At 68.9% G+C, this 27492-nt stretch overlaps 3 protein-coding genes across 4 annotated transcripts; 2 read left to right on the forward strand and 1 right to left on the reverse strand.

The window, feature by feature from the left end:
• Positions 1-530: 530 nt before the first annotated feature.
• On the forward strand, positions 531-7910 carry ASIC3 (acid sensing ion channel subunit 3). The gene is made up of 11 exons (XM_066202689.1): positions 531-1522; positions 3832-3982; positions 4140-4267; positions 5120-5270; positions 5347-5403; positions 5744-5897; positions 6546-6637; positions 6710-6789; positions 6862-6933; positions 7035-7081; positions 7594-7910. Exons 1-11 carry the CDS (start codon positions 968-970, stop codon positions 7670-7672), a joined length of 1566 nt encoding a protein of 521 aa, XP_066058786.1. The 5' UTR covers positions 531-967; the 3' UTR covers positions 7673-7910.
• Positions 7911-8078: 168 nt separating this feature from the next.
• Positions 8079-11133, reverse strand: CDK5 (cyclin dependent kinase 5). The gene is made up of 12 exons (XM_066202846.1): positions 11025-11133; positions 10827-10915; positions 10665-10732; positions 10524-10584; positions 10357-10413; positions 10168-10263; positions 9770-9844; positions 9577-9673; positions 9428-9497; positions 9018-9078; positions 8861-8941; positions 8079-8620 (listed from the first exon to the last, which is right to left on the reverse strand). Exons 1-12 carry the CDS (start codon positions 11059-11061, stop codon positions 8534-8536), a joined length of 879 nt encoding a protein of 292 aa, XP_066058943.1. The 5' UTR covers positions 11062-11133; the 3' UTR covers positions 8079-8533.
• Positions 11134-11402: 269 nt separating this feature from the next.
• Positions 11403-27459, forward strand: SLC4A2 (solute carrier family 4 member 2). 2 transcript variants are annotated; one of them, XM_066202860.1, is made up of 24 exons: positions 11403-11501; positions 12247-12301; positions 17008-17151; positions 19625-19793; positions 19918-20153; positions 20306-20430; positions 20550-20773; positions 21517-21653; positions 21730-21910; positions 21996-22131; positions 22269-22452; positions 22533-22647; positions 22730-22914; positions 23460-23673; positions 23763-23984; positions 24115-24263; positions 24432-24626; positions 24707-24949; positions 25076-25165; positions 25443-25609; positions 25693-25946; positions 26197-26366; positions 26649-26822; positions 26932-27459. In XM_066202860.1, the coding sequence occupies exons 3-24, from the start codon at positions 17092-17094 to the stop codon at positions 27010-27012; spliced, it is 3711 nt and encodes a 1236-aa protein (XP_066058957.1). In that variant the 5' UTR covers positions 11403-11501; positions 12247-12301; positions 17008-17091; the 3' UTR covers positions 27013-27459. The 2 variants fall into 2 exon arrangements, with proteins under 2 accessions (XP_066058957.1, XP_066058965.1); XM_066202868.1 differs by lacking the exons at positions 11403-11501; positions 12247-12301; positions 17008-17151 and adding an exon at positions 17566-17679.
• The last annotated feature ends 33 nt before the right edge of the window (positions 27460-27492 follow it).

Below are 27492 nucleotides of genomic sequence, written 5' to 3' on the forward strand. Positions count from 1 at the left end.
GGGGACCCTCTGCATGACCCCAGGACGGGGGACCCCGGGAATGGGGGTTTCCCCTTCAAAACACCACGGGATGGACTGTCCCCTCTGCTGCCCCTCCAGGTAGGGGACCCTTGTGTCAACCCCCCGGCCGGGGGGAACCCCTGTGTCACCCCCTGGGGTAGGATGAGCCCTGCATGACTCTCCCGGGGAGGGGAGGTCCCGTGGGTCAGCCTTTGAATGGGAGACCTCTGCGTCACCTCCGGAGTGGGGGAACCCTGTGACATCCTTCTGGTGTGAAGGCTCCACTGCATCGCTTCCCGGGCTGGAGGGACCCCTGTGTGACCCCGGCATGGGGGGACCTCCGTGTGACCCCCGAGGTGGGCTCCCCCGGGCTGCCCGATGCAGAGGCGCTGTCTGCTGTCCCCCCTTCCCCGGGGGTCTCGGCCCCCCCCGTACCCCAACGCTGCGGCCGCCGGCGGGGGCGGCGGGTGGAGCCGAGCGGGAGGGGCGGGGGCGGCGGCGGCGGGGGACGGCGGGGACCGGCGGCGGCTGCGCCGCGGCGGGAGCGGAGCCGGGAGCGGGACCGGGGCTGGGGTTGGAACTGGAGCTGGAACTGGGATCGGGGCTGGGACTAGATCCGGGACCGGGATCAGGAGGGGCACCGAGGCTGGAATCGGGACCGGATCCGGGACCAGGGCTCGAATCGGCATCGGAACCGAGACCGCGACCGGGGCTGAGGCTGGGGCTGGAGCCGGGACGGGCGCTGCGCTGCGCTGCCCGCGGCTCCGCGGCACCGGCCGGGCAGCACCGGCACCGACAGCGTGACGGACCTGGGGGAGCGAAGCGGCCGGTCCTGCCCTCCCATCGCCTGCCTTCCTCTCCCCTGCCCACCCTCCTCCCCCCCTTCCTTCCCCGCCAGCTGCGCCCTGAGCCCGGCGCGGCGATGGGCTGAGGGTGCGGGGCACCGCGGGGCCCCGGCGGCAACAGGATGAGGAGGGGCTCGGAAGGCAGCGGGGAGGGCGAGGGGCTCTCGAGCCTGCGGGCCTTCGCCCACAGCTCCTCGCTGCACGGCATCAGCCACGTCTTCGCCTACGGGGCCGTGTCCCTGCGCCGCGTGCTCTGGGGCGGCTTTTTCCTGGGCTCGCTGGGGCTGCTGCTGCTCGTGTGCGCCGAGCGCGTCGCCTACTTCCTCACCTACCCCCACGTCACCAAGCTGGACGAGGTGGCTGCCCGCAACCTCACCTTCCCGGCCATCACCATCTGCAACCTCAACGAGTTCCGCTTCTCCAAAATCACCCGCAACGACATGTACCACGTGGGCGAGCTGCTGGCGCTGCTCAACGAGCGCTACGAGATCAGCAACCCGCAGCTGGCTGAGCCCCACGTCCTGGCCGCGCTGCGCGACAAGGCCAACTTCAAGAACTTCAAGGCGAAGCCCTTCAGCATGGCCGAGTTCTACAACCGCACGGGGCACGACCTGGCTGACATGCTGCTGCAGTGCTCCTTCCGAGGCACCGGCTGCACTGCCCGCAACTTCACCGTGGTGAGTGCCAAGAGGCTGGCAAGGGGACCCACCGGATGCCCCGGGGCTGCAGAGGGACGGGGGAGTCCCGCTGAGGTCGGACACCGGCAGGTGATCCCCTCTCTCATCCCACCACCCGCAGCACTCCCAGCCCCTGCCCACCCCGCTGGGGACAGCGGCTGCCAGACAGGGATGCCCCCACCCTGGGTGCTGCAGGGGCGCCAGGCGGCTGTGAGCAGCGCCCAGGACAGAGCAGGGCTGTGCTGGGGACTCTCTGCGGGCTGGGGGTCTCTGCTGGCATGCAGGCACTGGGCAGCGGTGGTGGTGGGCACAGGATGCTCACAGGTACAGGATGCTCACAGGTGTGGGGTGCTCTCCTTGTACAGTATGGGGTGTCACTTGTTCAAGGTGCTCACAGGTGCAGCCCCCACCACCTGTGCCGGCCTCAGGTGTCACTGGGCACGGCCAGCAGCAGCCCTGACTGTTGGCACAGAGGGTCCCATGGGCAGCTCTTCCATGCCTGGCATGGGTGGGGGTCCCCTGCTGTGACCTCCAGCATCCCCCACTGCAGCCCCCAGAACAGGGCAGGGACAGCGGCACAGGCAGGGACACAGGGATGGTGGCACAGACGGGATGGGCAGGGACAGTGTCACAGGCAGGGTGGACAGGGGCGGTGGCATGGGCAGGACAGGCAGGGACATGGGCACAGGCAGTGATGGCGGCATGGGCAGCACAGACACTTCCCTCCTGCCACAGCAGCACCAGGCAGCAGCGTGGGCGCTGGGCAGCTCACGTCTGCCCTGGCATTTCTGCCCAGTCCACATCAATGTCCCCAGCAATTACTGTCACCTTAATGCTCTTAGAGCACTAATTAATTCACCACACAGCTTAGGGACGAGCTGCCCTTTGACGCGTCTGTGCCCCCCATGCTCCCTGTGCCCCCCCAGACTCCCTCTGTCCCCCTGTGCCCCAGTGCCCTTGGCCGGAGCTGCTCTGTCAGTGTCTCCGGAGCACGGCCAGGCACTGGTGATGGTGCCTGGGTTTGAGGTCTGGGACATGTGGCAGGAGGGTTGAGGGTCCCCAGGGCAGAACTTGGGGTGGGTGGCATGTGCCTGGTAAAGCAGCAGGGTTCTGGCTCCGGCCCCCAAAATCCCCAGGCTCGGCCAGTCTTAGTCCTGGCTCGGGATCCTCTGCCCTGGGCCACGGTGCTGAGCTCTGGGCCTGTGTCCCTGCACCTCATCCCAGCCTGGGCCCCAGCGTCCCTGAGGTTCCTGGGTTTGTGGTGAGGCCCCAGGGGCCATCGGGGTGAGCGGTGTCTCCTCTCGCCTCCCCCAAGGCCAGTTGGATGGGGCAGGATGGGGGTATGGAGACAGGGGATCTTTGGGGAGCAGGGCTGGGGGTCCCCAGGGTGCAGGGCCGTGGGTCCCCGTGTGACCCTGAGCATGGAGCGCAGGAGGACTGGCAGTGCTGGGGCTGTGTCCCCATCACTGTCCCCACCCATGCCCCCCCCAGCATCCCCATGCCGGGCAGCCGTTGCCATGACACCCGCCCCCCCCTTTCCTCCTTGGGCACCGCATTGCCATGGCAACGGGTCCCCACTTTGGGAGCAGCTGGTTGCCACAGCAACGCCCCCTCCGCTCCCCCCCCCGTGGGACATAACCCCCGGGTGGGGGCACTCAGAGCAGAGAGGGCCGTGACGCCATGGGACTGTATGGCAGGAGTTGGGGGCCGTGGGACCAGCCTGGGGGCTCAGGGTCAGCCCAGGGTCCCTGGCGGCGGGTGCTGATCCCTGGGAACTCAAGGTCACCCCGGGGTTCCTGGCTGGGGTGCAGGTCCCTGGGGTCCTTCGGGTGGCTGGCCCAGGACTTGCTCTCAGGTCCTAGGGGGACAGGGTGGGCTCTGCCGCTGTGACAAAGGAGTCCTGCTCCCCCATCACCGTTCTGGCTTGTGCCCTCCTATCTCAAGTGTCCCCACATGTTCTCTGGAACCGCGACGAAACCCAATATCCCTGCAGAGCCGCGGCAGCGCAGGCACGGGCACCACCACCATCCTTGCCTTCTCCTGGGGGCACTGGCATCCTATCCCAGGACACTGGGACCCCATCCTGGGTCCTGTAGGTCATCGGGATCCTGATCTGAGGGTACTGGGATCCTGTCCTGGCTCATGTGGGGCACTGGAATCCCCACTGCCGTGTCCCCATGTGTGTCCCTGTGTCCCCATGGGGACCCCACAGTGGCACTGAATGCCCCATCCCCATGTCCACATGGGGTCCCTGCAGTGGCAGTGAGAGCCCTGTCCCCGTGTCCCATGTGTGCCCCGTGTCGCTGCAGATCTTCACACGCCTGGGGAAGTGCTACACGTTCAACCCAGGGGGGCCAGGGCGCGAGGTGCTGACCACGCTGCAGGGCGGCTCTGGCAACGGCCTCGAGCTCATGCTCAACGTGCAGCAGGAGGAGTATCTGCCCGTCTGGGGGGACACAGGTGAGACCCTGCCCTTCTGGGGGGACATGGGTGAGAGCACTTGGGTCCCCGGTGATTACTTGTCCTTTTGGGGGCACACAGGTGAGCACATGCCCATCTGAGGGGACGTGGGTGAGATCCCCGGCCCTGCAGCTGACTCCGCTCCCCTGCTCTGCAGACGAGACCTCGTTTGAGGTGGGAGTGAAGGTGCAGATCCACAGCCAGGACGAGCCGCCCTTCATTGACCAGTTGGGCTTCGGTGTTGCCCCTGGCTTCCAGACCTTCGTCTCCTGCCAGCAGCAGCGGGTATCCGGGCACGGCGCCCGGGGCTGGGCACAGACCCCCGAGGGATTGGGATGGGCCCCTGGAGGGATTGGGACGGACCCTCAAAGGGCTTGGGATGGTGACCCAAAGGGATCAGAATGGACCCCCAAAGCGGGGGGGCTTGGGATGTCGCTGTGAGGACATTCCAAGCCGTGGGTACCACAGCCATCTCCATGGGGACAGCCCGTGCCCAGCCATGCCGTGGGTACGGTGCCACCACAGCCCACGGTGTGGGGCAGCCCCACGCCGGCTCCAGCGGCCCCTGTGCAGGCAGCGGCTCCGGCAGCGACCCCCCTGCTCCTGCGGAACAGCCGCCGGGGGGGTGGCGGCACCCGGCCCCCGCAGCCAGACACCTAAATTTAGGTGCCTCGGGTGGGTGTCACCACGTGTGCTGGCGCATGGGCGGCAGTAGCACGGCGGCAGCAGGAATGTGGCCCTGGCACCCACGGGTGGGGGGTGCTGGGTCTTCACCAGGCATGATCCCTGCACCGGGCACCGGGGGGGCGGCGGGGGTCCGTGCTGACCCCCCCCCACCCGGCGTGTCCCGTTCCTGCATGCTCCCAGACGGTGCCACCTGCCTGACTTCGCTGTGGCACCCGGTACAGGTGACAATTGCCGCAACGCCCATGCCCACGGCCTGAAAGGAGGGGACGGGGTGGGACGGGGGCTCTGGGGTGGCAGGACCCGCGGCGCCGGCTGTCCGGGGTGAGCTCTGCCCGAGGGACGGCACCGCCCGGGCCGGGACGTGGGGGCGCGGCCGGGTGTGACACCGGGGACATTGGGGTCGACACGGGGCCCCAGGACGCCGTGTTTTCCTTAGCGGGTGCCCGGCAGCTGGTGTACCTGCCCCCACCGTGGGGGGACTGCAAGGCCACCCCCATCGAGTCCGACTTCTTCACCAACTACAGCCTGACTGCGTGCCGCCTGGACTGCGAGACGCGCTACCTGGCCGAGAACTGCAACTGCCGCATGGTGCACATGCCGGGTGAGCGGGGGGGCGCCCGGGGGGCTGCGGGGCCGCGGGACCAACCCCGCCCCTGCGACCACCGCCTCCCCCGCAGGCAATGCCAACGTCTGCACCCCGGAGCAGTACAAGGAGTGCGCCGACCCCGCGCTGGGTACGTACCCCGTGCCCCCCAATGGCCCAGGACACCCCCAGCCTCTCCCGGGAGCCCCTCAGCCTCCCCATGCCCCCCATTTCTGCGAGTGTAGCTCCGGTGTCCCTGTGCCCCCACCACTGTGAGTGTGGCCCTGGTGTCCCTGTGCCCTCGCCGGGGTGGGGGTCCCCGCTGTCCCCAGGTGCGCAGGGCCGGGTCCCCTCCTTGTGCCACCAACAGCACTCGTGGCACACTTGTCCCGGGTGGCACCCACCGCCACCCAGCTCTGTCCCCGGAGCATCCCGCCTCCCCCCCGTGGGCAGGGGTCCCGGGGGTCCCCGTCCCACCCACGCCCCCCCAGACTTCCTGGTGACGAAGGACAGCGAGTACTGCGCGTGCCGCACGCCCTGCGCCATGGTGCGCTACGGCAAAGAGCTCTCCATGGTGAAGATCCCCAGCAAGGCCTCGGCCAAGTACCTGGCCAAGAAGTTCAACAAGACGGAGCAGTACATTGCGTGAGTGACAGTGCCACCACTGCTGTCACTGCGGTGTCACCCACCACCTCGGCAGCGCAGTGTGACACAGCCCCACAGCCCCAGCATGAGAACTGGCATCATACGGCACAGTGTGACAGTGTGACACGGCACAGCATGGCCCCATGACATGAACCAGCACAGTGTGACAGAGTGTCCCCAGCATCTATGGACTGGCACAGCCCAGAGTGACAGCGTGACATGGCACACCCACACAGCATCCCCCAGCAGACATGAGCTGGGACAGCATGACAGTGTGACACAGCATGGCACAGCCACACCCGGCGTCCCCATCACACACCAACCGACACAGCCCAGAACGATGGTGTGACATGGCATGGCGTAGTGTGACAGCATGACATGGCACAGCATGGCCTCCCCTGTGCAAGCCTGCCCCAGAAATGGGAAACACACATGGCACAGCACGGCTTGGCTCCGCATGGCATGGCACAGCACGGCCCAGGTGTGGCACAGAACACCCTCGTGCCCCCAGCACCGGGCACCCCTCTGCCCTGTCCCAGGGTACTCCATGGCGCAGTCCAGCCCCCCCTGGTCTGACACAGCACAGCCTGGCACGGCCCCCCTGCACCTGACACTGCCCCCGTGTCCCCTGTGCCCCTGTGCCCCCAGGGACAATGTGCTGGTCCTGGACATCTTCTTCGAGGCACTGAACTACGAGATGATCGAGCAGAAGAAGGCGTACGAGGTGGCGGGGCTGCTGGGTGAGGGACGGGGGCCATGGGGATGCCAGGGGGATCAGGGGTCTGCCCCCACTGACGGCACCTCCCGCACAGGTGACATCGGGGGGCAGATGGGGCTCTTCATCGGTGCCAGCCTCCTCACCATCCTGGAGATCTTTGATTACCTGTATGAGGTGAGCCCACCCCAGCCTCCCCCTGCCCTGGGGGGGTCTCAGGGCTGGGGACTCTGACCTGCCCCCCCCCAGGTGTTCCGGGACAAACTGCTCAGCCTGTACAAGGAGAAGAAGCGGAGCCCCCGGAGCGATGGTGGCACCCTGGTAACCCCCCCGCGCCCCCCACTCCCCAGCCCCCCGCCCAGGGGTCGCACCTCATCATGCCCCCGCTCACCGCTCTCTCGTCCCTCCGTGCGCCCGTCCAGGAGCACCCGGCGGTCCCGGGCAGCCCCACGGCCCCGCGCCCACCCAGGTACATGTTGGGGGGCAATCAGAGCCCCCCGGGGCTGGCACGGGGGGTGTGGGGCTGTCACTCCCCGGGGGGAGATGGGGGTCCGTGAGGGGCTCCCCAGGGCCGGCAGGGGGGTGCGGGGCCATTCCCTGCAGATCTCCCGCATTCCCTGCGATTCCCGCTGCATTCTCTGCAGACCTCTCATCCCCTGTAGACCCCCCCGCCCCATTCCCTGCAGACATCCCCCATCCTCATCATCTCCCACAGCACCCTGTTCCGGGGTGCCCCCTGCCCTGACACCCCTCAGCCGGGCTGGGGTGCCCCAATCTCCCCTCGGGGACGCAGTGGGGCCGGGTGGGGGACATGGGGGGGGGGGCAGCCTGGCTGCAGGTTGGCCGCGTGGTGTCCCCTCCCAAATGGAGGGCTCCTGGGCCACCCTGGGGGGCACAAGGGGAGGGGGCAAGGGGCAGGGGTCCCCGGCAGGCAGGACGCAGGTGGCGGCAGTGGGAGCTGACCCCCCGACCCCCCTGCAGAGCGCCCGGCCCCCCCTGCCCGGCCCCACGCCCCGTCTCGGCATCACCCCGAACCTGCTACCTCGTCACCCGGCTCTAGGGTCCTCCCCGGGCCCCCCCGCAGAGCCCAGCCCGCCCCCCCGCCGGCCGGGGGGCTGGGGGGACACCCCCGGGCCGCGGGGCGGCCTCCAGGCCTCCCCCACCCCCTGAGGGGGCGTCGGGGGGCTGGGGGTGAGGGGCCCCCCCGGCCCTGCTCCCACGTCCCTGCATGCGCTGCCTGTGCCCCCTCGCGCTGGACATGCACCCCGTCCCTACAGCCCCCCCAAATAAAGAGGTGCCCCAGGCCCTGGCTCCGGGCTGCTTGGGGGGGACGGGGCGCCTGGGGAGGGGAGGGGTCCTGGGCGCTCCAGGAAGGAGAAGGCAACACTGGGGGTGTCACAGGGCTGGGCTAGGGCTCAGGGGCAGGCAGGGGGGTCCCCAACACCCCAGGAAGGAGGAGGCGGCTCTGGGGGGGGAAGCTCTTTATGGGATACCGAATGCACATCACCCACGTACAGCAGCGCCCTAGCACAGGGCACACCCAGGACCCCCCGGCAGAGAAGGGGTCAGGGGAAGTAGGAAGAGGAGAGTGGGGGGTGTGTTCCCCCCGGGGTCCCTGTGCCTGGTCCCGGAGGGTCCTGTCCCTCCACCAGCCCTGTGGCCCCATGTCCTGGGGGTTCCCATGCCCTTGGCAAGTCCCCTGCCCCCAGGTGAGCCCTGTGTCCCTGGGGGGAGCCCAAGCCCTCTCATCCACCCCTCGGGGCTGGGGGGCCCGGCGGGGCTGTGCCAGCCCCCCACAGCCAGGGCAGAACCTAATAAATACTGGGGGGTGGGGGGGCTGCAGTTCAGGGGGGCTGGCTTGGGCTGGCTGCGGGGGGCTGGGGGCTGCCCCCCTCAGGGGGCTCTGGGGAATCGGGGGGCCCTAGGGGGGGCAGAAGTCGGTGAAGTAGGGGTGCTGCAGGGCCTCCTCCGCTGAGATCCGCTGCACCGGATTGCACTTGAGCAGGTTCTGGGGGGCACGGGGGGGCTGAGGGGGGAGAGCACGGACCCTCCCCACCCCACAGCCCCCCAGGTGGGCAGGGGCCGCGAGCGGGGGGGCACCGCTGCCAGGAGCCGGAGCCCCCCTGGGCTGGGCAGGGGTGCCAAGCGTGGGGGACACAGCGGTGGGACACAAGCAGGGGGAGTGCAGGCTGGGAGACACACCAGAGGGGGGGGACGCAGGGGAAGGGGGACAGAGGCGGGGTCTCACCTGCAGCAGGTCCCGGCCAGTCGCGTTCAGCTTGGGCACCACGTTGACCAGGGAGGTGGTAGCTGGGTACATGGGGTAGGGCTGGGGACACACAGATGACCCCCAGCTCCCCCAGACCCCCTTATTCCCTCTGACCCCCCGGGTCCCCTGCCCTCACCTTGTAGTCCGGCAGCTTGGCCATGGCCGGCCACTGCTCCTCCGTCGGGGTCCCCAGCAGCGTGGGGACAGTCAAGGGCCACCACGGGGGCACCCAGAACCTGCCCCCTGCCCCCCTGCCCAGCCGAGGGGGGCTCCCATTCTCAGAGCTCCCTATTCCCCAGGGGGTCCCGATTCTGCGGGGCTCCCCATTCCCAGGGGAAGTCCCCATTCCTGAGGGCTCTCCATTCCAGGATTTCCCCAATCCCCCGTTCTGGGGGTGCCCATTCCAGAGGGATTACCATGCCCACAGGGTTCCCCATTCCCAGGGGATTCCCCATTCCCAGTGGTCCCCATTCCTTTGGGGTCCCCATTCCCCAAGCTCCCCATTCCCAGACAGTTCATTCTGGGGCTCCCCATTCCCAAGGATATCGGAAGATCCTCTTCAGCTGGTCATCCACGTCGTTGCCCGGGAAGAGGGGCCGCCCCGCATTGGCCAGTTCTGGGGGGACAAGGGGTGGTTCCCACAGGCCCCCGTGGAGCCCCAGGTCCCCCTCCACTCCTCTGGCCCCCCAGTGTACCCGCAAAGATGCACCCAGCTGACCACATGTCAATGGAGGTGGAGTAGAGCTTGGCACCGAAGAGAACATCAGGGGGCCGGTACCACAGAGTGACAACCTGGGGAGGGACAGGGACACTTGGACAGGGGGAAGCCAACCCGGCTGGGTGGGGCCAGGACCCCGAGCCCCACCAGCCCCACAAGCCCCTGCTCACCTCGGCTGAGTAGCAGCGCACAGGGATGCCGAATGCCCGAGCCAGCCCGAAATCAGCCAGCTTGAGCTCTCCGTTCTGGGGGGACAGATGGGGTCAGCGTGAGGAGCCCCACCCGTGTCCCCCGGACCCCATGGACGGTGGCCCTATTGCCTTTCCCAGCATTGGGAACATGGGAGAGATAGAGCTGCAACTGCAGCTGGACAGACACCAGGTGTGACTCCTCAAGACAGACAAACAGACAGACAGACAAGCAGGCAGGCCCCCATTTCCAAGTGTGAGCCCCGAGCACAGCCCCCGCTCCCAGGTGTGACTGCCCGGACAGTGACAGTCCCAGGTGTGACTGTCCCTGCTCCACCATCCCTCCCCACTGCGGCCCCTCCACGCCCCCCATGCCCCACCCTGTTGATGAGCAGGTTCTGGGGTTTCAGGTCCCGGTGCAGGACGTTGCGGCTGTGGCAGAACGCGAGGCCCTTCAGCAGCTGGTACATGAACGACTGTGGGAGAGCACAGGGGGGTCCATCAGCCCCCCAGCACCCCCGCTGGGCGGAGCCGGCACCCCGGGGGCTCCCCAGGACCCCCAGACCCACCTTGACAATCTCGGGGTCCAGATCCCCGTTGCAGCTGTCGAAGTATTTCTTCAGGTCCTGGGGGGAAGCGAGGAGGGGCGGCGTCAGGGGAGCCGGGAGCGGTGACCCCCAGAGAGCCCCAGGGACCCCCGTGACCCCCCCAGTACCCCCGTGCCTCCGGTGCTCACCTGGTCGCAAAACTCAAAGACCAGGGTCAGCTTCTTGTCGCTGTGCAGAACGTCGTGGAGCCTGCGGGGGAGGGTTCCTGAGCCCCCCGGCAGGAGCAGTCCCCGTGCCACGACCCCCCGGCCCCCGTCACCTCCCGGTACCTGACAATGTTCTTGTGCTTGAGCTCCTTGAGCAGGCAGATCTCCCGCAGCGCCGAGCTGGGCACCCCCTGCGGGACACGCCGGGTTGTGGGGGGGTCCGCAGGGGTCCCGGGGGGTCCCGGGGAGCCCCCGGGGGGGTCCCGGCCCCGGCTCCCCCCTCACCTCATCATCGTCGTCCAGCCGCACCCGCTTCAGCGCCACGATCTCGTGCGTCTCCCGGTTCTTGGCCTTGAACACGGTCCCGTAGGTGCCTGCGGGGAGAGGAAGGGGGTCACGGCCGAGCCCCCGGTACCTGGACCGGCATCGCCGCCGGGCCCCACAGCACCCGGCTCCCTCCGGACGGCTCTAGCCCTGCCGCACCTTCACCGATCTTCTCCAGCTTCTCGTATTTCTGCATCGCGCCGCGATCGGTCCCGGCCCGGCCCGGCCCCGGTACCGGCCCCGCCACCGGCCCCCGCCCGCCCCGCCACACCTCCCGGCAGCCCCCGCGCGGCCCAGCCACGCCTCCCGGCAGCCCCCGCGCGGCCCCGCCCTGCCACACCTCCCGCCGTGGCCCCGCCTACCCCGCCCCACCCCGCCCCGTGGTTCCGGGTTCGATCCCCGGCTCCGCCCGCCCGAGTCCCCGCCGAACCCTCCGGGTCCCCTCGCCCGCCCTCCCCGGGACAGCGCGGCTGCGCGGGCGCCCTGCGGGGATCCCCTTGCGGGGAGGGTGTCCGCACCCGCTGGGTCGGTGCCGGAAGGGCTGCGGACCCGCCCGGTGCCGCCCCGCCCCGGCGCGCTCCCGCCGTTCCGCCCCGCGGGGACGCGCAGACCCGCCCGGCGCGGCCGGACTGTCCGGTAAGCAGCGGCACCGGCGGCGGGATCGTGAGCGGAGGCGGTGGGGCTGGCGGGGCGCAGCACGGCTGGTCCGGTCCCGGTCCCGGTCCCGGTCCCATCCCGGTGCCCCTACCCTCCCTGTGCCGCCCCTCCCCGTCGGTGCTGTCCCCGCACCCCCGCGCTGTCCTCGCTCCCCGCACGCTGCTCTGACCGAGCCCCCTCCATTCCGCTCCCTTCTCTCCCGCCCCGCCCGCGGCAGCTCCGGTCCCGGTCCCGGTCCCGGTCCCGGTCCCGGTCCCGGTCCCGGTCCCGGTGCCGTCCCGCCCCGCCCTGGCAACCCCAGGTGCCGTTGCGGCCGCGGCTCGGCTTTCCCCCGCTGGCTCCCCGGGGCCCCTGCCGCGGTGCGGGGGTTCAGGGGGCTGTGCCGGGTCCAGGGACTGCGGGTCTCCCAGCACACGCTCCGGGTGCCTTGGCTCCTTCGGCTGCAGGTGGAGCAATACCCAGCCCCGGGTATCCCCCAGGACCACCCCGGAACCCCCGGGGGCCCCCCCTGGACCCCTCCCGGACACCCCGACACCATCGTCCTCCCGGGCAGCATCGCTGCTGCCCGGGTCGTTGAACCTCGGCCCCTCTCCGCCGCCACTGGAGCTCCGGGCAGGGTGGTCCCAGGTGACCCCAGACCCTGCTCTCGGAGTGCCGATCCATCCCGGGGGCAGGGGAGGGGGAGCCAGGACCCTTCATCCGTCATCATTCCTCTGTCTTGCAGCGAGGCCGCTCCATGCGCTTCCCCCGCGGCGCCTGAGCCCGGCAGCCCTCGGCAGGTGAGTGACGCGGGGCTGGGGAGGGGACCAGGTGTGTGTCCCTGTCACACATCTGGAGCAGTCCTGCACGCACCCGCTCCCCGCGAGCGGAGGGGTCCGAGGGTTCCACAGGACCGGGAAGGGGCCTGGGATCATCCAGCCACCCTCCACCGTCCTGCTCCCCCGGAACGGAGGGTCCGAGGGGCCCGGGGTCGCACGGTGCCCGCTGAGAGCCGCCGGGTGCCGGGGCACTGCCCCTTGCGAAACCATCCGGGGTTGAGCAACGCCGGGCACGGCTCCAGCCCGCGGCTCTCCCACGGAGCGTGGGCTCCCATGGCCCCGGAGTGCGTCCCCAGGGACGGGGCAGCAGGTTTGGGGTGGGAGCAGGTTTTGGAGGCTGCTTTGCCTGTGGCTGCCCCTCTCCCCAGTTGCAGAGACTTTTCTTTTTTTTTTTTTTTTTTTTTTTTTTTTTCTTCGATACGGTGTCAGGATTTGGGATTGCTCCGTAGTGGAATTATGTTGGCAACTCCCAGTGCTGCGGGCAGGGCTCCGTGCCTGCCCCGTCCCCCCACGGAGGGGGCTCCAGTTGGGAACCTGCTGTCGAGCCCTTCGGGGTCGCTGCACCACTTCAAGCGGTTGCCAAAAAAACCCGAGATTTGATCGTTCTAACGATCCGCTGGCACCGGCGCCTGCGCCTCCCTGCCGGCAGCCCTTCCGCCCGCGCTCCCGGGGGCTCGGGTAGGTCTGTACCTGCTCTGTCACCTGTCCTGGGCGGGCAGCGACGCTGCAGGAGGTGGGGCTGCCGGAAGGGTCCAAAGGACGGATGGGGGACCCTCCTGGCACCTCCTGTGCCCTGGGCAGGGCTGAGGGTGACCCAGGTGCCACCCTTCCTGAGGTTGCCATCCCAGCCGGCGGAAGGGAGGGGACCGTGGGAGCCGTGTCCCCGTGCTGTCCCCGTTTCAGCCCCCACAGTCACAGCCTGTCATTAGACGGGACGTGGTGGCCGCAGGGACCGGGCTGGCTGCCCGAGGACGCCGCACTGGGGCATTCCAGGGGCGTGAGGCCAAGGGGGTGGGCACAGCCCTCACCCGAGGTGGGACCCTGCCCTTGCGGAGGGGGTCATGTCCTCTGTGTCCCCAAAGACGCCTGAGACGGGAGTGGGGTCGCCACGGGAGCCAAGACGAAGGATTTGGCAGAGCTTCACTGTTTGGATCTGGGGCTGCCGCACGGAACAAAGCCTCGCGCTCCCGCCGCTGCTCCCGCGGGTTGTTTGCCTCCTGAGCCGGTATAAAACTCCTGGCAGCGCTCGGCAGCTCCGGGCACAGCGCGGCTCCCGCGCTCCTGCTCCGGACACGCTCCGGGCGGGCCTGGCCCCTGCCGTGCCGGGGGTCCCACGCCCTTCCTGCCGGGCAGGACCCCGTCCGGGGGAGCTGGGAGCGGCGGGAGCTGCTGGAGCCTCACCGGGTCGGCGGGTGATGGGGTGAGTGGGGCCCAGCCTGTGCCGGGACCGGGGGTGGCACAGCGGGAGTGACACCTCTTCGGTGGGCTCCGACAGCCGTGGGTGGGTGGGCGTTGTCCAGCCCCGCCGCAGGTGACAGAGGGGCTGTCCCTGTGGCCAGGCCACCCCTCTCAACGATGTTCCATCCTGCAGGGACCGAGCTGTCAGTGCTGGTGCGTGTCCCCACAGGATTGTGGGGGGCAGCTGTGCCTGTCCCCTCCTGGGGCTGGGATGGGGACAATGGTGGGGGCCACCGATGGCAACGGCAGGAGGCTCTTGCAGGTCTGGTGCTGCATGGGGGAGTCCTGGGCTCCCCGAGGTGGCAGTGAGGTGGTGGAGGGTGCCCTGGCACATCAGTGACAGTGGCAATGACAGTGGTAGTGGCACCATGTGGGTGCAGAGATTTATCTCCAGATCCGGTGGTTTTGAGGTCGTGGGCAGGGGAAGGCGAATATTTTTGGTGCTGGGTTCTGAAGTTTCAGTGAGTGAAGCTCTGCCGGGCGGGAGCCAGTGGTGTCTGGCCCAGCTCCATCCTGTGGTGTCCCACGGTGATGAGGGGTGCAGGATCCCAAGTGCTTGTGCTGGGTGGGACCTGGGGGCACACGGGGTGCCAGTAACACCCAGGGGGTTCCTGGAGTGGCCAGGTGAGATGAGCTGGGGAGCGAGGGGCTGCAGGGAGCTGAGGTCCTCCCATCTTTGAGGGTGGGCGGAGTGCTGGGGCACCCACTGGGCCTCCTCCATTTCGGGGTGCTGGGAACTGGGGGTCTCCTGACTTCCCTCTTCCATGGACACGTCTGCCGGGGCAATGGGCACGGCCTGAGCTGTGCTGGCCTCACCCCGGCCATTCCTCCTGCTTGGCACGCGCCGTGCTGGGGGTGCTGTCAGCAGGGAGGCCACAACAGACACGGTGTGCTCCTTCTCGCCAAGGGGGCAGCTGGTGGCACCACCAAGACTGGGAAACGTGCCACAGGGGTCACCATCAGCCTTGATGCCAGAATGGGCACAAACACAGGTGACACATGTGTGTGCACTGAGCCCAGGTCAGGGATCGGGCAGGTGACACTGTGGTGGCAGGAGACACAGTGGCAGGAGTCATGGTGCTACTGCTACTGGGGGCACTGGCATGGGAGAGTGGGCAGGAGGATGCTTGCTGCCCTGGGGGTCCCCTGCTCCCAGTCTTGCCTCTTCTCATGGGGTTTTGGGTCTGTGCTCTGGACATGGTTGTCCTGGTGTGGATGTATGGACTGGCTTCCCAGGATGTGTGTGTATGTCTTAGTGTGGACATGGTTGTCCTGATTTGGACAGGCTTCCCAGGATGTGATTGTCCCAGTACAGATGTGGTTGTCCTGGTGTGGGGCGTGGTTGTCCCAGTGTGGACAGGCTGTCCAGGACATAATTGTCCTGGTGTGGGCATGTGTATCCTGATGTGGATGTGCTGCCTGCAATGCAGGTGCCAGCATCATTGTCCCACTTCCCCCTGCGCTCAGCCCGCTGCCCCAGTGATGGCAATGCCACCGCTGCCAGAGGTGGGTCCTGGCACAGGACGGGTCCGGGAGCTCCTGGGCCCTCGGGGGCAGCCCCGAGGCGGTGCGGGGCCAGGGCCGAGCCCTCTAATCACCTCAGCAGCTCAGGCAGGCCAGGGCCAGTCCCAGGAATGTGACTCCGGCGGCGCGGGAGTGGCCGTGCAGCGGTGCTGAGCGCCCGCGGCAGCGACAGGTCATTCCCAGCGCGGCCAGCGCTGGCAGCCGGCGGGATCGCGGTCCTGCCCCGCTTATCGGGGCGGCCCGGCCTCGCACAAGGGGCCATTGTGCTGTGGGGCCGTGTGCGGGGTGCGGCTGGTGGCAGTGCCAGCACTGACACCGTCACGGTCCTGTCACCGCCGTGGCCACGGGTGTGTGTCCTGACCCTGCTGCTCAGGAGAAGGGCAAGGTGGTGGCACTCCAGCCATGTAGTGACGGTGAGACTGTCCTGGAGCGTCTACTCTAGGCCTGTCCCCCCAATCCCAGGGTGCCAGAGCGTCCTGGGAGTGGGGTTAGCCACAGGGCACCAATCAAGGCTTGTCCTGGCCCCTTTCCACGGGGCTGGCGCGAGCCCTGAGCCGTTCCCAGCCACCGCTCGTGTGTGACTCAGCGACTGCAATGGAAAGCAGAAGTGTCCCCCTGTGCCCCCCCAGCTGTCCGTCATCCTTTCCAGCGGGGTCATGCCCCTGGCTCCCCGGGCGCCACATGTCCCCAGTGTCACCATCCCGGCAGGTCCCTGCTGTGGCACCTGGGGGGCCGGGACCCCCTTTTGGGGTGTTCTGGTGAGAGCACGACGTTCCCGAGAACAATCCCAGTGTGTTCCCAAACTAATCCCAAGCTGCCCACGAGATTAAGCCCAAAAAGCTGCTTAGTGCCTGGAGCAGCGACACCGTCCTGCGCCGGCGCCCCGGGACACACCGAGGTGGTGGCCCAGCACCACGACCCCCCCGTGGGAGGGTCCCACCCTGAATTTGGGGGGGGTTGAATGCTGGCGGCGGCTTGGCGGGCGCCCCAGGAGAGCGGCGTGGCAGGGCGGATAATCTGCTTGCTGGAATGTGGATGTGCTGGCTCCGGCCCCGGACGGGAATGGGGATTAGGGAGAAGCCAGAGCAGGGTAGCACCGAATTTTGGGAAAAGGTGGGATCCAGGGCCGTGGTGTGGCTCGAGGAGCTGCAGCCTCGGCATTCAGTGACTCCTCAAGCCTCGCCACGGCCACCGTGCTGGCACCCCAGCGGTGACGGTGACGAGGACAGTGATGCCACCCATGTGAGACGCAGTCATCCGTCACCACCCTCCTCCGTCCCCCCCATCACGTGGGGCCACCTCCCGTGGCAATAAACCCGGCACACCGGTGCCAGAGGGGTCAGCGCAGGGCCCGGGGAGCTGCCAAGGGGCAAATGTGGGTGGAAGCCGGGTTGGGCTGGGGAAACTGGGGGGAGTGGGGGGGGGGGTTCGGGAGGGTCGGGTGCTGCTGTGCCCCCCCGAGTCTGGCACCCTGCCTGCACCCCACAGGGTTGGGTGCTTGCCCGGGGTCCCGCTGCCCCAACTCCGCTCCCCTCCTGACGTTTGTCTTGGCCACAGCTCTCCCATTCCAGCCGGTGGCCAAGACAAACCAGCCTGGAGCCAGCCCAACCCGAGGAGGGGCAGCCCCGGCCCCTGCCTGCGGCACGGCTCCGGGGGGACCCCCTGATCCCCCTCTGTGCCCCCAGGTTATGCTGCCCCGACAGCGTCCCCTGAGCCCCCGCGAGAAGGAAAAGGGCTAAGCCGGCTGTGCCGGTGGCTGTGCCGGCACCATGACCCACTCCCAGGTGTCTTCCGAGCTTCACCACATTGTCTCCTCAGCCTTCCAGAGCGTAAGTGCCACCGCGGGGACGGGCCTTGTGGCGGGGGGGATGAGACACCGCACCCCCGATGGTGCCTGGAGGGGTGACGGGTGTCACGGCGCAGCCCCTGCTGCCGTGGTGCACCTGGGGGATGCCCCATTGCTGGGCTGTGGGGTGCTGGCAGCGCCCATAGCACCTGGCCCCTCCTCGCTCAGGTGTGGGGCAGGGTTGTGGGGTGCTGGCAGTGCCGTCTGGCACCTGCCCCATTGCTCAGCCGTGGGGCAGGACTGCCCCACGGCAGCTCCCCCGGGCAGGCCAGGCCAGCTGTGCCGGGGTGGCGGGTGCCCTTGGGGCCGGCACGGTGCCAGTGCCGCTGGTGGCACAGCCGCGGTGGTGCCCGCAGTGCCAGCACTGCCCTGGCGACAGGTCCCGGGCCAAGTTAATGATTGACCCCGGTGTCACGCCGCGGCCGCCCGGTGCTGTTGGCAATGCCTGTCGCGCGCACGTGACCGGGATGGGACCGGCCCCATCCTAATGGAGTTCCTCCGGGGCTCCCAGGTAAGCTGCGGCCTAGGGGGGCTGCTGGGGCTCTCTCTGTGGTGCCACCCCAGGGCACCGTGCCCACCTGCGCCACGGTGACGCCAGGTGCCAGACAAAGGAGTGTGTTGGGTGCTGCTGGGGTGCAGGATGGGGCCTAGCAGGTTTGCGGCCATGGGGCCATGGGGCCGTGGCCAAAGGGTCTTAGGGCTCTGGGGGATCAAAGGGGCCACGGGGATGGTGGAAGGGATGTGGCAGGAGTGGGGGATGCAGGTGCAGGATGTGGCCTGGTGCCACTGCTGCCGGCCCGTGGCAGCCTCTGTGTGCCAGGGTGGTGGGTGTGATGGGGTGGCATGGGTCATCACCTGGGTCACCCCCTGTGTGACCCTCTGGGTTATCCCCCTGGGGGGTCCTGTGGTTGCTGTGCAGTAGGGATGGGTATGGGACACCTGTGCCCAAACCTGATACCTGTGCTGAGGTTCACGTGGGGTGGCCATAGCACAGCGCTGGACCAGCAAGTGCTTGTGGAGTGCCCAGTCGGGCAGCTCCACCACCGCTGCCCGGGGGTGTCCCTGCAGGTGGATCCCGGTGCCTGGGGTGCCCCTGTACCCCCTTGGCCCCCGACCCCGGGTGCAGGACCTGCCGTGTCCCGGGGTCACTGGGTGGGGGCCGTGGAGGGGGGGCTCGGCTGCGCAGCCCCCGCAGGGGCTGAGGGATGCCCCACTGGGAGGGGATCGCCCGGGGGATCGCAGCGCTCCCGGAGCAGTCTGAGCTCGGCGAGGGGAGCCGGTGGTTCGGGGGCCCGCGGCTCGGCGGGAGGGGCTGATGAGTCCCGGGGTGTTGGTGCGTCCCCAGGGGCCGGGGTTGGCGGGGGGATCGGCGCATCCCGAGTGGGAGCGGTGCATCCCGGGGGGAGTCGGTGCATTCCGCGGGGTGGGGGGGGCCGGTCGCTCCGGGGCCGCCGCCGGTGCCGCGGTGCTGCCGGTGCCCTCTGCGTTCGCCGTCACCTTGAGACGGGCGCGAGGCGGCTCCGTCAATATTTGGCGAGGCCGGGACGGAGCCGCCGCCCCCCCCGGTTCCCTCCCCGGCCCCCCCCTCGCTCTTCCCCCCCCCCCCGCCCCGGCCCCATCCGCGGCCGGTCCCGCCGCTCCGATAAAGCGCTGCGGGAGCTGCGGAGGGAGCGGCTCCGCCATGACTCAGGTAGGACCGGCAGGGGACGCGCCCCCCGCAGCCCCCGCGGCCCCTCCCGCACTCCCCCAGCGAGCCCCCGCAACCGCCGGCCCCGCATCCTTCGTATCCGCCCCAGCTCCGCATCCCCCGTGTCCACGCACCGCCCTGCGACGCCCAGTCCCGCATTCCCCCCACAATCCCCCCCACACCCTCCACTCCTTCACATCCCTCTGCGCCCCCAACCCTGCATCCCCTGCCGCCCCCAGCCCCGCCCCGCAGCCCCTCCCCCCCGCGCCCCCCCCTTGCCCCCCAGCACCCCCGGCCGGGGTGCGGCTGCAGCACCGGGCGGGGGGCACAGAGCCGGGGGCTCTGCGGGTGCGGGGGCTGGGGAACGGGGCGGGGACAGCTCTGGGGGTGGGCGGGGGTCACGGCAGCAGGCCACGACCCTGGGGGTGCTGAGGTTGAACAGGGGCACAGCACTGGTGGTGCCGGGTCCCAGCTCGTAGGAGAGCAGGGCACCGGGATGCCCAGGGGCACGGCCCCAGGGCCTGGAGCTGGGGTGCTGTGGCACATGGGGTGGGGGGGCTGAGGCCGGGGGTGCTGGGGGTATGTGGGTGTTGATGCAGGGAGTGCCCAGCCCAGGGCACACGGGGTGCACGGCCCTTGGGTGTCTTCGGGGGCTCGGAGAGCCCATCTCGCGGGGCTGCATGACCGGGGCACGCTGCTGCTCGGTGGCGTGGCGGGCAGCGGGGCCGGCGCCGCCCTGTGCCCGCTCACCCCTGCCGCCGGCCCGCAGCCCGAGCAGGAGGCGCTGGGCGCCGGCTCACCTGCCTTCGGGGACGAGGAGGAGGAGAAGGACCTGAACAAGGCCCTGGGCGTGGAGCGCTTCGAGGAGATCCTGAACGACGCTCACCCCCGCAACGCTGAGGAGGCCGGGCGCAGCTACGGCGAGGAGGACTTCGAGTGTGAGCGGGGCCAAGGGCGGGCACGGAGCAGGGAACGGGCAGGGAGCGGACAGGGGGCAAGCAGGGAGTGGGGAACTGGCAGGAAATGGGCAGGGAGCACAGCACCAACTCCCAGTCCCCCCAGACCACCGCCAGTCGTCCCACCACATCCACCACCCGCTCTCCACGCACCTGCCCCCTGACGCCCGCCGCAAGAAGGGGATCCCGAAAAAGGGCAAAAAGAAGGCCCGGCGTGCCTCAGTCCCTGGAGAGACCCCCACCATCGAGGAGGCTGAAGAGGATGAGGATGACGCGTGCGATACGGAGACGGAGCGCTCGGCGGAGGAGCTGCGGCAGCCCGGGCCAGCCGAGGCAGTGCAGGTGAGGGCAGGGCCGGGGTGCGGGCAGCGCTGTGCCCCCCGGCTCAGCGTGTCTGGGCACAGCTGGGGCACCAGAGGAGCTGGGGCCGGTGCTGCCCATGGCCAGGGAGACACGGCTCCCCGGCAGCCGGCTCACCTCCTGCCCGGCCCCAGTTCTTCCTGCAGGAGGATGAGGTGACTGACCGCCGGGCAGAGGAGCCAGCGGCCCCCGCGGCACTGCCCGGCTCCCCCCCTGAGAACCGAGGGGGTGTGACCCCAAAGGAAGCCCAGGCCAGCAGGTGAGCTGGGGCTGGGCCATGCTGGGGCCCCATGGGGCTGGACAGCCCCTTCTGGTACCCCGTGGCAGGATTGGGGCGCAGAGGGGGGCTCAGCACTGAGGTGGGCTCCTGCCTTGCAGCCCTGATGCAGAGCAGGGGGCTCCGGGGGAAGGAGCAGCCGCTGAGGCTGGGTCCCCGGGTCGCCCTGCGCCCAAGTCACAGCCAGGGCACCGGAGCTACAACCTGCACGAGCGGCGCTGCATCGGCAGCATGACGGCTGCGGAGCAGGACCGCTACCAGAAGATGCCGACAGACGAGTCGGAGGCACAGACACTGGCCTCGGCTGACCTGGACTACATGAAGAGTGAGTGGGGGCTGTGTACCTGGTGTACCCGGGGCTGCGCTGGTGGCCACTCTGTGTCGGGAGAGTGGGCTGGGACAGGGGGTCATGCAGTGCCAACGGGGCGGGGCTGGGGACAGTGGGGCTGGGGACAGTGGGGCTGGTGGGTTTGGGACAGTGGGGCTGGCAGTACCAGGTTGCCTTGTGGCTGCAGCCAAGCTGGGCTGGGTGCAGGTGCTGACCCTGCTCCCAGTGCTAGGCACAACCACAGGTGCCAGGGTGCCGGTGCCGGGCCGAGTCCCTGTTGAGTGTGGCCAGGAGCTGAGCCCAGGGCAGCTGGAGCCAGTGACCACGGTAGCAGTGGTGGTGGCTGCCCTGGGCACTTACCAGCCCCAGGGATTCACGGTCCAGGACTCTCAGGGAGGCAGGTGATGCTTTTGCTGTGGAGCTCCCAGAGGAGCGCAGCCAGGGCAGCGCCCATGTGCCAGTGGGCATGGGTGGGCCTTGGCACAGAGGGAGCAGGTGACCCCAGTGCCAGGAGCCACCTTGGCTCCTGTTTGGCGTTGCTGGTGGTGACCAAGTGACCCCCCCCAGCTGCAGCACTGGCCCCCAGCGCTGGGATGATTGCTGTGCCCTGAGCTGTCCCAGGCAGGATACATCCCGCAGCTCTGCGGCTGCCCATGCCGGGGCTCAGTGTCCCCTGTGCTGGGGTTCGAGATGCAGGGCCCCTCAGACCGGCCACCCCCTAACATTGCTGTCCCCCCCAGGTCACCGCTTTGAGGATGTGCCGGGTGTGCGCCGGCACCTGGTGCGGAAGAGTGCCAAGGCACAGATGGTGCACGCCAGCAAGGGCCACAAGGAGCCCAGCACGCGGCAGCGCAAGCAGGACCGGCAGCCCCACGAGGTGCGGGGTCCCGGGGCCGGGGCCGGGCAGGGACGGGGGGCCCTGGGGTCCCAGCACTGACCCAGCTGTGCTGCAGGTGTTTGTGGAGCTAAACGAGCTGGTGGTGGACAAGAACCAGGAGCTGCAGTGGAAGGAGACGGCGCGCTGGATCAAGTTTGAGGAGGATGTGGAGGAGGAGACAGACCGCTGGGGCAAGCCACATGTGGCCTCCCTCTCCTTCCGCAGCCTCCTGGAGCTCCGCAAGACCCTGGCCCATGGTAGGGAGGAGGAGACCACCCTGGGGGGCCCATGGTGAGGTGGGGTCCTGTCCCTGCTGGCCTGAGCCCCTCCTCTGTTGTTCAGGGGCCGTGCTCCTGGACCTGGACCAGAAGACACTGCCAGGGGTAGCTCACCAGGTGGTGGAGCAGATGGTCATCACGGACCAGATCCGGGCCGAGGACCGTGCCAATGTGCTGCGGGCGCTGCTGCTCAAGCACAGGTGGGCCTGGGGGTCGCGAACACAGCCCCTTTCCCCTGGGCTCTGCTCCCTGAGCTGTGGGGCTGACGCTGTCCCTGGGATCCTGGCAATGGCTGTGCCGTTGGGCCACCACGGACAGCCCTGGCCCTGTCCTGCAGCCACCCGAGCGACGAGAAGGAGTTCTCCTTCCCACGGAACATCTCGGCGGGCAGCCTGGGCTCCCTGCTGGTGCACCACCACAGCACCAACCACGTGGCCGAGGGCAGCGAGCCGGCCGTCACCGAGCCCCTCATAGCTGGCCACGCCGGCGAGCACGACACGCGTGTCGATGTGGAGCGGGAGGTGGGTGCGCCGTGGCCCCCCGGCCCTGCCCGTGCCCTGGGGAAGGACCCTGACCCCTCTCCCCCTCTCTGTCCCCACAGAGGGAGGTTGTCACTCCCACGCCCCCAGCCGGCATCACTCGCTCCAAGTCAAAGCACGAGCTGAAGCTGCTGGAGAAGATCCCGGACAACGCTGAGGCCACAGTGGTGCTCGTGGGTATGGAGGGGTGGGCAGGCCAGGGGAGTGGGGAGCGCATTCCCGGCACCCCGGTGACCCCCGTGCCCCTTGTGCCCCCCAGGCTGTGTGGAGTTCCTGGACCAGCCCACCATGGCCTTTGTGCGGCTGCAGGAGGCGGTGGAGCTGGACGCGGTGCTGGAGGTGCCCGTGCCGGTGCGATTCCTCTTTGTGCTGCTGGGCCCCAGCAGCACCCACATGGACTATCACGAGATTGGGCGCTCCATCTCCACCCTCATGTCCGACAAGGTCCGTGCCCCAGGACGCTGGGGTCCTGCCGGGCTGGGGGGCTCAGGCTGTGCCAGGCTGGGGGTTTGGGGCTGTACCGGGATGGGGGTTCTGGGCTCTGCTGGGAAGGGGGCTTGAGGCTGGGCTGGGCAGGGAGCTCAGGGTTGTGCCAGGGCTGGGGGTTCAGGGTCCTGCTGGGACTATGGTCTTGAGACACCACTGGACTGGGGGTTTGGGGCTATGATGGGGCTGGAAGCTCCGGACTCAGATGGGATGGGCTGGAGAGCTCAGATTATGCCAGTGCCGGGGTCTCAGAGAAATGCCAGGATGAGGGCTTGGAGTCCTGTCGGGGCTGGGGAGCTTGGGGCCATGGCAGGATGCCAGTTGGGCCTTGCTGTGTTGGGGTGTCATGGCCATACTGGGGTGGGGGCAGGGCTCTGCCAGGGCTGGGGGCTCAGGGCTGTGCCAGGACCATCCTGAGCCATGGGCCTGGGGCTGTGCGGTGCCGGGCTCTCAGGACAACACGGAGCTGTGGCGTGGGCACTGACCCTGCCATTGCCCCTCAGCAATTCCACGAGGCCGCCTACCTGGCTGACGACCGTCACGACCTTCTGAACGCCATCAACGAGTTCCTGGACTGCAGCGTGGTGCTGCCACCGTCCGAGGTGCAGGGTGAGGAGCTGCTGCGCAGCGTCGCCCACTTCCAGCGCGAGATGCTGAAGAAGAGGATGGAGCAGGAGCGGAGGCTGCTGCTGGAGCCCAAGTCCCCTGAGGAGAAAGGTGCCAGGGGCAGGGCTGGGGCCAGGGCAGGGTTTGGGAGGTGTCCCAGCTGTTGGGGTCTCACTATCTGTGAATCCACCCGCCCCCAGCGCTGCTGAAGCTGAAGGTGGTGGAGGACGAGGCCGAGGAGGAGGACGACCCCCTGAGGCGCACGGGGCGCCCCTTCGGGGGGCTGATCCGGGACGTGCGGCGCAGGTACCCCCACTACCTGAGCGACTTCCGCGACGCGCTGGACCCCCAGTGCATTGCCGCCGTCATCTTCATCTACTTCGCTGCGCTGTCGCCTGCCATCACCTTCGGGGGGCTGCTGGGTGAGTGGGGCTGTGGGGACCTCAGGGGCTGCAGGCGGTGCTGGGCACCGCCCGGGGAGCGTGCCATGGGGCAGGGCCGTGACGCCAAGGGGCCCATCCTGACGGTGTGCCTGAGCCTGTCCTGCCGCAGGGGAGAAGACCCAGGACCTGATCGGCGTGTCGGAGCTGATCATCTCCACGTCGCTGCAGGGCGTCCTCTTCTGCCTGCTGGGTGCTCAGCCCCTGCTTGTCATCGGCTTCTCGGGGCCACTGCTCGTCTTTGAGGAAGCCTTCTTCACGGTGAGGTGCTGGGGTCTGCCCTGGGGGCAACACCCCAGCCCCACTGCCCAGGGCAGACATCCCTGCAGCCCTCCTGCGAGGGCTCTGCCCCACTGCCCAGGGCTCTGTCCAGCCCTGCGACCGTCCTGACACCCGTCTGTCCATCTGTCTGTCTGCACGGCTGGGCAGTTCTGTACGTCCAACGAGCTGGAGTACCTGGTGGGGCGTGTCTGGATCGGCTTCTGGCTCATCCTCATCGTGCTGGTCATGGTGGCCTTTGAGGGCAGCTTCCTGGTGCGTTTCGTCTCCCGCTTCACCCAGGAGATCTTTGCCTTTCTCATCTCCCTCATCTTCATCTATGAGACCTTTTCCAAGCTGGCCAAGGTGAGCTGCGGGGGATGAGCCAAGGGGGCTGCGGCAGGGCCAGGCAGGATGGGGCTGAACATCCCCTCCTCCTGCTGCAGATCTTCCAAGAGCACCCGCTGCATGGCTGCCTGAGCGCCAACAGCTCGGCCGACGCCTGGGGCAACGGCAGCGTGGCTGTGGCCAACACCACAGCCCCAGCCACCAGCCCGGCTGCCCGTGGTGCCACCAAGGTCACAGGGCAGCCCAACACCGCGCTGCTCTCACTTGTGCTCATGGCCGGCACCTTCTTCATCGCCTTCTTCCTGCGCAAGTTCAAGAACAGCCGCTTCTTCCCCGGACGGGTGCGTGGGGATGGCCGTGTGGCCGTGGGGCTGGGGTGGGCCTGGGGGCCATGGGGCCGGGACGAGCCCAGGGGGCTGGAGTGAGCCAGGAGGGCTGTGGCCAGGCTGGTGCTGGTGTTCCTTCAGATCCGGAGGCTCATTGGGGACTTTGGGGTGCCCATCGCCATCCTGGTGATGGTGCTGGTGGACTACAGCATCCAGGACACCTACACACAGGTGAGCAGCCACCCATCCACGGCCTGGGTGGGACCCCTAACCCCACACCCTCTTAGGGATCCCTGTGCCCCATCCCACTGTCCTGGCTGCAGGTCAGCAGCTCCATCTGTCCCCACCATGGCTGCACTTGCTTGGCCACCTCTGGCTCCCAGCATCTGACCTTCCCTCTCCCTGAGTCTGGTTTCTGTGGGTCCATGGCCCCCTCATTCTATGGGCCATGACCGTAGTGTCATGTGAGGCTGGAGCTCTCAGCATTTGTCTCCCCCACGCCCTGCAGAAGCTGAGTGTGCCCAGTGGGTTCTCAGTGACAGCCCCAGACAAGCGGGGTTGGGTGATCAACCCCCTGGGTATGCAGAGTGCCTTCCCTGTGTGGATGATGGTGGCCAGCGGCCTCCCCGCCATCCTGGTCTTCATCCTCATCTTCATGGAGACCCAGATCACCACGTGAGTGCAGTGGGGCCGGGCAGGGGGCATTGGTGGGGCAAGGGGGAGCCTGTGCTGCGCCAACCATCTGCCCTCGTGCTCAGGCTGATCATCAGCAAGAAGGAGCGGATGCTGCAGAAGGGCTCCGGGTTCCACCTCGACCTCCTGCTCATCGTGGCCATGGGCGGCTTCTTCGCGCTCTTTGGGTTGCCCTGGCTCGCCGCAGCCACCGTGCGCTCGGTGACCCACGCCAACGCCCTCACCGTCATGAGCAAGGCCGTGGCACCTGGGGACAAGCCCAAGATCCAGGAGGTGAAGGAGCAGAGGGTCACCGGGCTGCTGGTGGCCGTGCTTGTCGGTAGGTCTGGCCCTCGCGACCCGGGGGGACTGCAGTGCAGTGGGGAGGGGGCAGCGTGGGGAGGGGGCTGGGGAGCCATGGGGGGCTGCAGGGGGGAGGGGGTGGTGCGGGGAATGGAGCTGCGGCACCCTGAGCCCCTGCTGAATTTGTGTGGCCATCCTGTCCCCAGTGGACGCAGTGGCGGGAGGGTTAAGCGGGGCTGGAGGGCTGTGCTGAGCCCCCTCCCCGGGCTGACACTGCTCTGGCCCAGGGCTGTCCATTGTCATCGGGGACCTGCTGCGGCAGATCCCGCTGGCCGTGCTCTTCGGCATCTTCCTCTACATGGGTGTCACCTCCCTCAACGGCATCCAGTTCTACGAGCGCCTGCAGCTGCTGCTGATGCCCCCCAAGCACCACCCTGATGTCACCTACGTCAAAAAGGTGGGGAGGGGGCCTGGGGAGGATCCTTAGGGGCGGGACCCTTGTCCAGGACAGCGGCCAGGCTGGGGAACCCTTGCGTGGGAGCACTGCGGTGTCTGCAGGACAGCCCGTGGCAGAGCCTTGTTTAGGGGGGCAGAGGAGGACAGAGTGGGGACTCTGGGGCAGCCGGACCCCGGCGGGGCTCGGGGCCGTGTCTGGGGGTGTGGGTACCCCTGGGCCAAGCTGTGCCCGTGGTGGGAGGGGGACACTGGGCGCCCAGCTCTGACACCTATCTGTGCCCAGGTGCGCACGCTGCGCATGCACCTGTTCACCGGGCTGCAGCTGGCCTGCCTGGCCGTGCTCTGGGCCGTCATGTCCACTGTGGCCTCCCTCGCCTTCCCCTTCATCCTCATCCTCACGGTGCCACTCCGCATGTGCCTGCTCAGCCGCATCTTCACCGACCGGGAAATGAAGTGTGTAAGTGGCCGCGTCGCTTGTCCCCTGGGGGGAGGCGGGGGGCGGCGGGCTCCTGGGGACGGCAGGGCCGGGGGGGCCCTCGCTGCCCCTCAGCCGCCGTGTCCTGCAGCTGGACGCAGCCGAGGCCGAGCCCATCCTGGACGAGCGGGAAGGCGTGGACGAATACAACGAGATGCCGATGCCGGTGTGACGGCGCCGGCGGCTGTCGGCTGGCGGCGGGCGCCGGGCACGGCTGGAGCCCGCTCCGCGGGGCCGGGGGCAGCGGCCGTGCGGCCGCGCCCCGCGGGGACGGGCGCCCTGCGCCCCCCGGGCCCTCGGAGGGCACCTGCCAAAGACCCCGGGCTCGCCCCCGCGGGACCCCTCGGACGCCTGCTGCCCGCGGCCCGGGACAGAGCCCCCCGGCCCCCCCGCGGCCCCTCGGCTCCCGCCGGCACTCAGGCCGAGCCCCCCGGGGTTTATGGAACGGGCAATTCAAAGGCAATAAACAGCTTTATTCCGAGCACAGGGCTCAGGGCAGAGGTGCTGGGGGACCCCCCTGCCAAGGGAGGCCTGCTCCGAGCAGTCCCTCGGCAGCTACCGAGGTGGGGGCTGGGGCCCCCCCCGCTGCCTTCGACTAATAAAGAGACCGGACTTTGCACACTTTTCACCAGTTTTATTGGAAAGTTCCCCC

The sequence above is a fragment of the Chamaea fasciata genome, unplaced genomic scaffold (assembly GCF_029207755.1).
Source record: "Chamaea fasciata isolate MVZ Bird 193981 ecotype frontalis unplaced genomic scaffold, bChaFas1.0.hap1 SCAF_1, whole genome shotgun sequence".
Classification (NCBI taxonomy): domain Eukaryota; kingdom Metazoa; phylum Chordata; class Aves; order Passeriformes; family Sylviidae; genus Chamaea; species Chamaea fasciata.

Bases quoted from the DNA above. Each gene is read 5' to 3' on its own strand.
- ASIC3 (XM_066202689.1), top strand. From the start codon at position 968: ATGAGGAGGGGCTCGGAAGGCAGCGGGGAGGGCGAGGGGCTCTCGAGC. The intron at 4,268-5,119 runs GTATCCGGGCAC...GGTGCCCGGCAG, and splicing joins TCTCCTGCCAGCAGCAGCGG to CTGGTGTACCTGCCCCCACC. The intron at 5,898-6,545 runs GTGAGTGACAGT...CTGTGCCCCCAG, and splicing joins AAGACGGAGCAGTACATTGC to GGACAATGTGCTGGTCCTGG.
- CDK5 (XM_066202846.1), bottom strand. From the start codon at position 11,061: ATGCAGAAATACGAGAAGCTGGAGAAGATCGGTGAAG. The intron at 9,845-10,167 runs GTGGGGCATGGG...CTGTCCCCCCAG, and splicing joins AGAACCTGCTCATCAACAGG to AACGGAGAGCTCAAGCTGGC. The intron at 9,674-9,769 runs GTGAGCAGGGGC...GTCCCTCCCCAG, and splicing joins TGCGCTGCTACTCAGCCGAG to GTTGTCACTCTGTGGTACCG.
- SLC4A2 (XM_066202860.1), top strand. From the start codon at position 17,092: ATGACCCACTCCCAGGTGTCTTCCGAGCTTCACCACATTGTCTCCTCA. The intron at 17,152-19,624 runs GTAAGTGCCACC...GCCGGCCCGCAG, and splicing joins TCTCCTCAGCCTTCCAGAGC to CCCGAGCAGGAGGCGCTGGG. The intron at 22,648-22,729 runs GTATGGAGGGGT...TGTGCCCCCCAG, and splicing joins GGCCACAGTGGTGCTCGTGG to GCTGTGTGGAGTTCCTGGAC.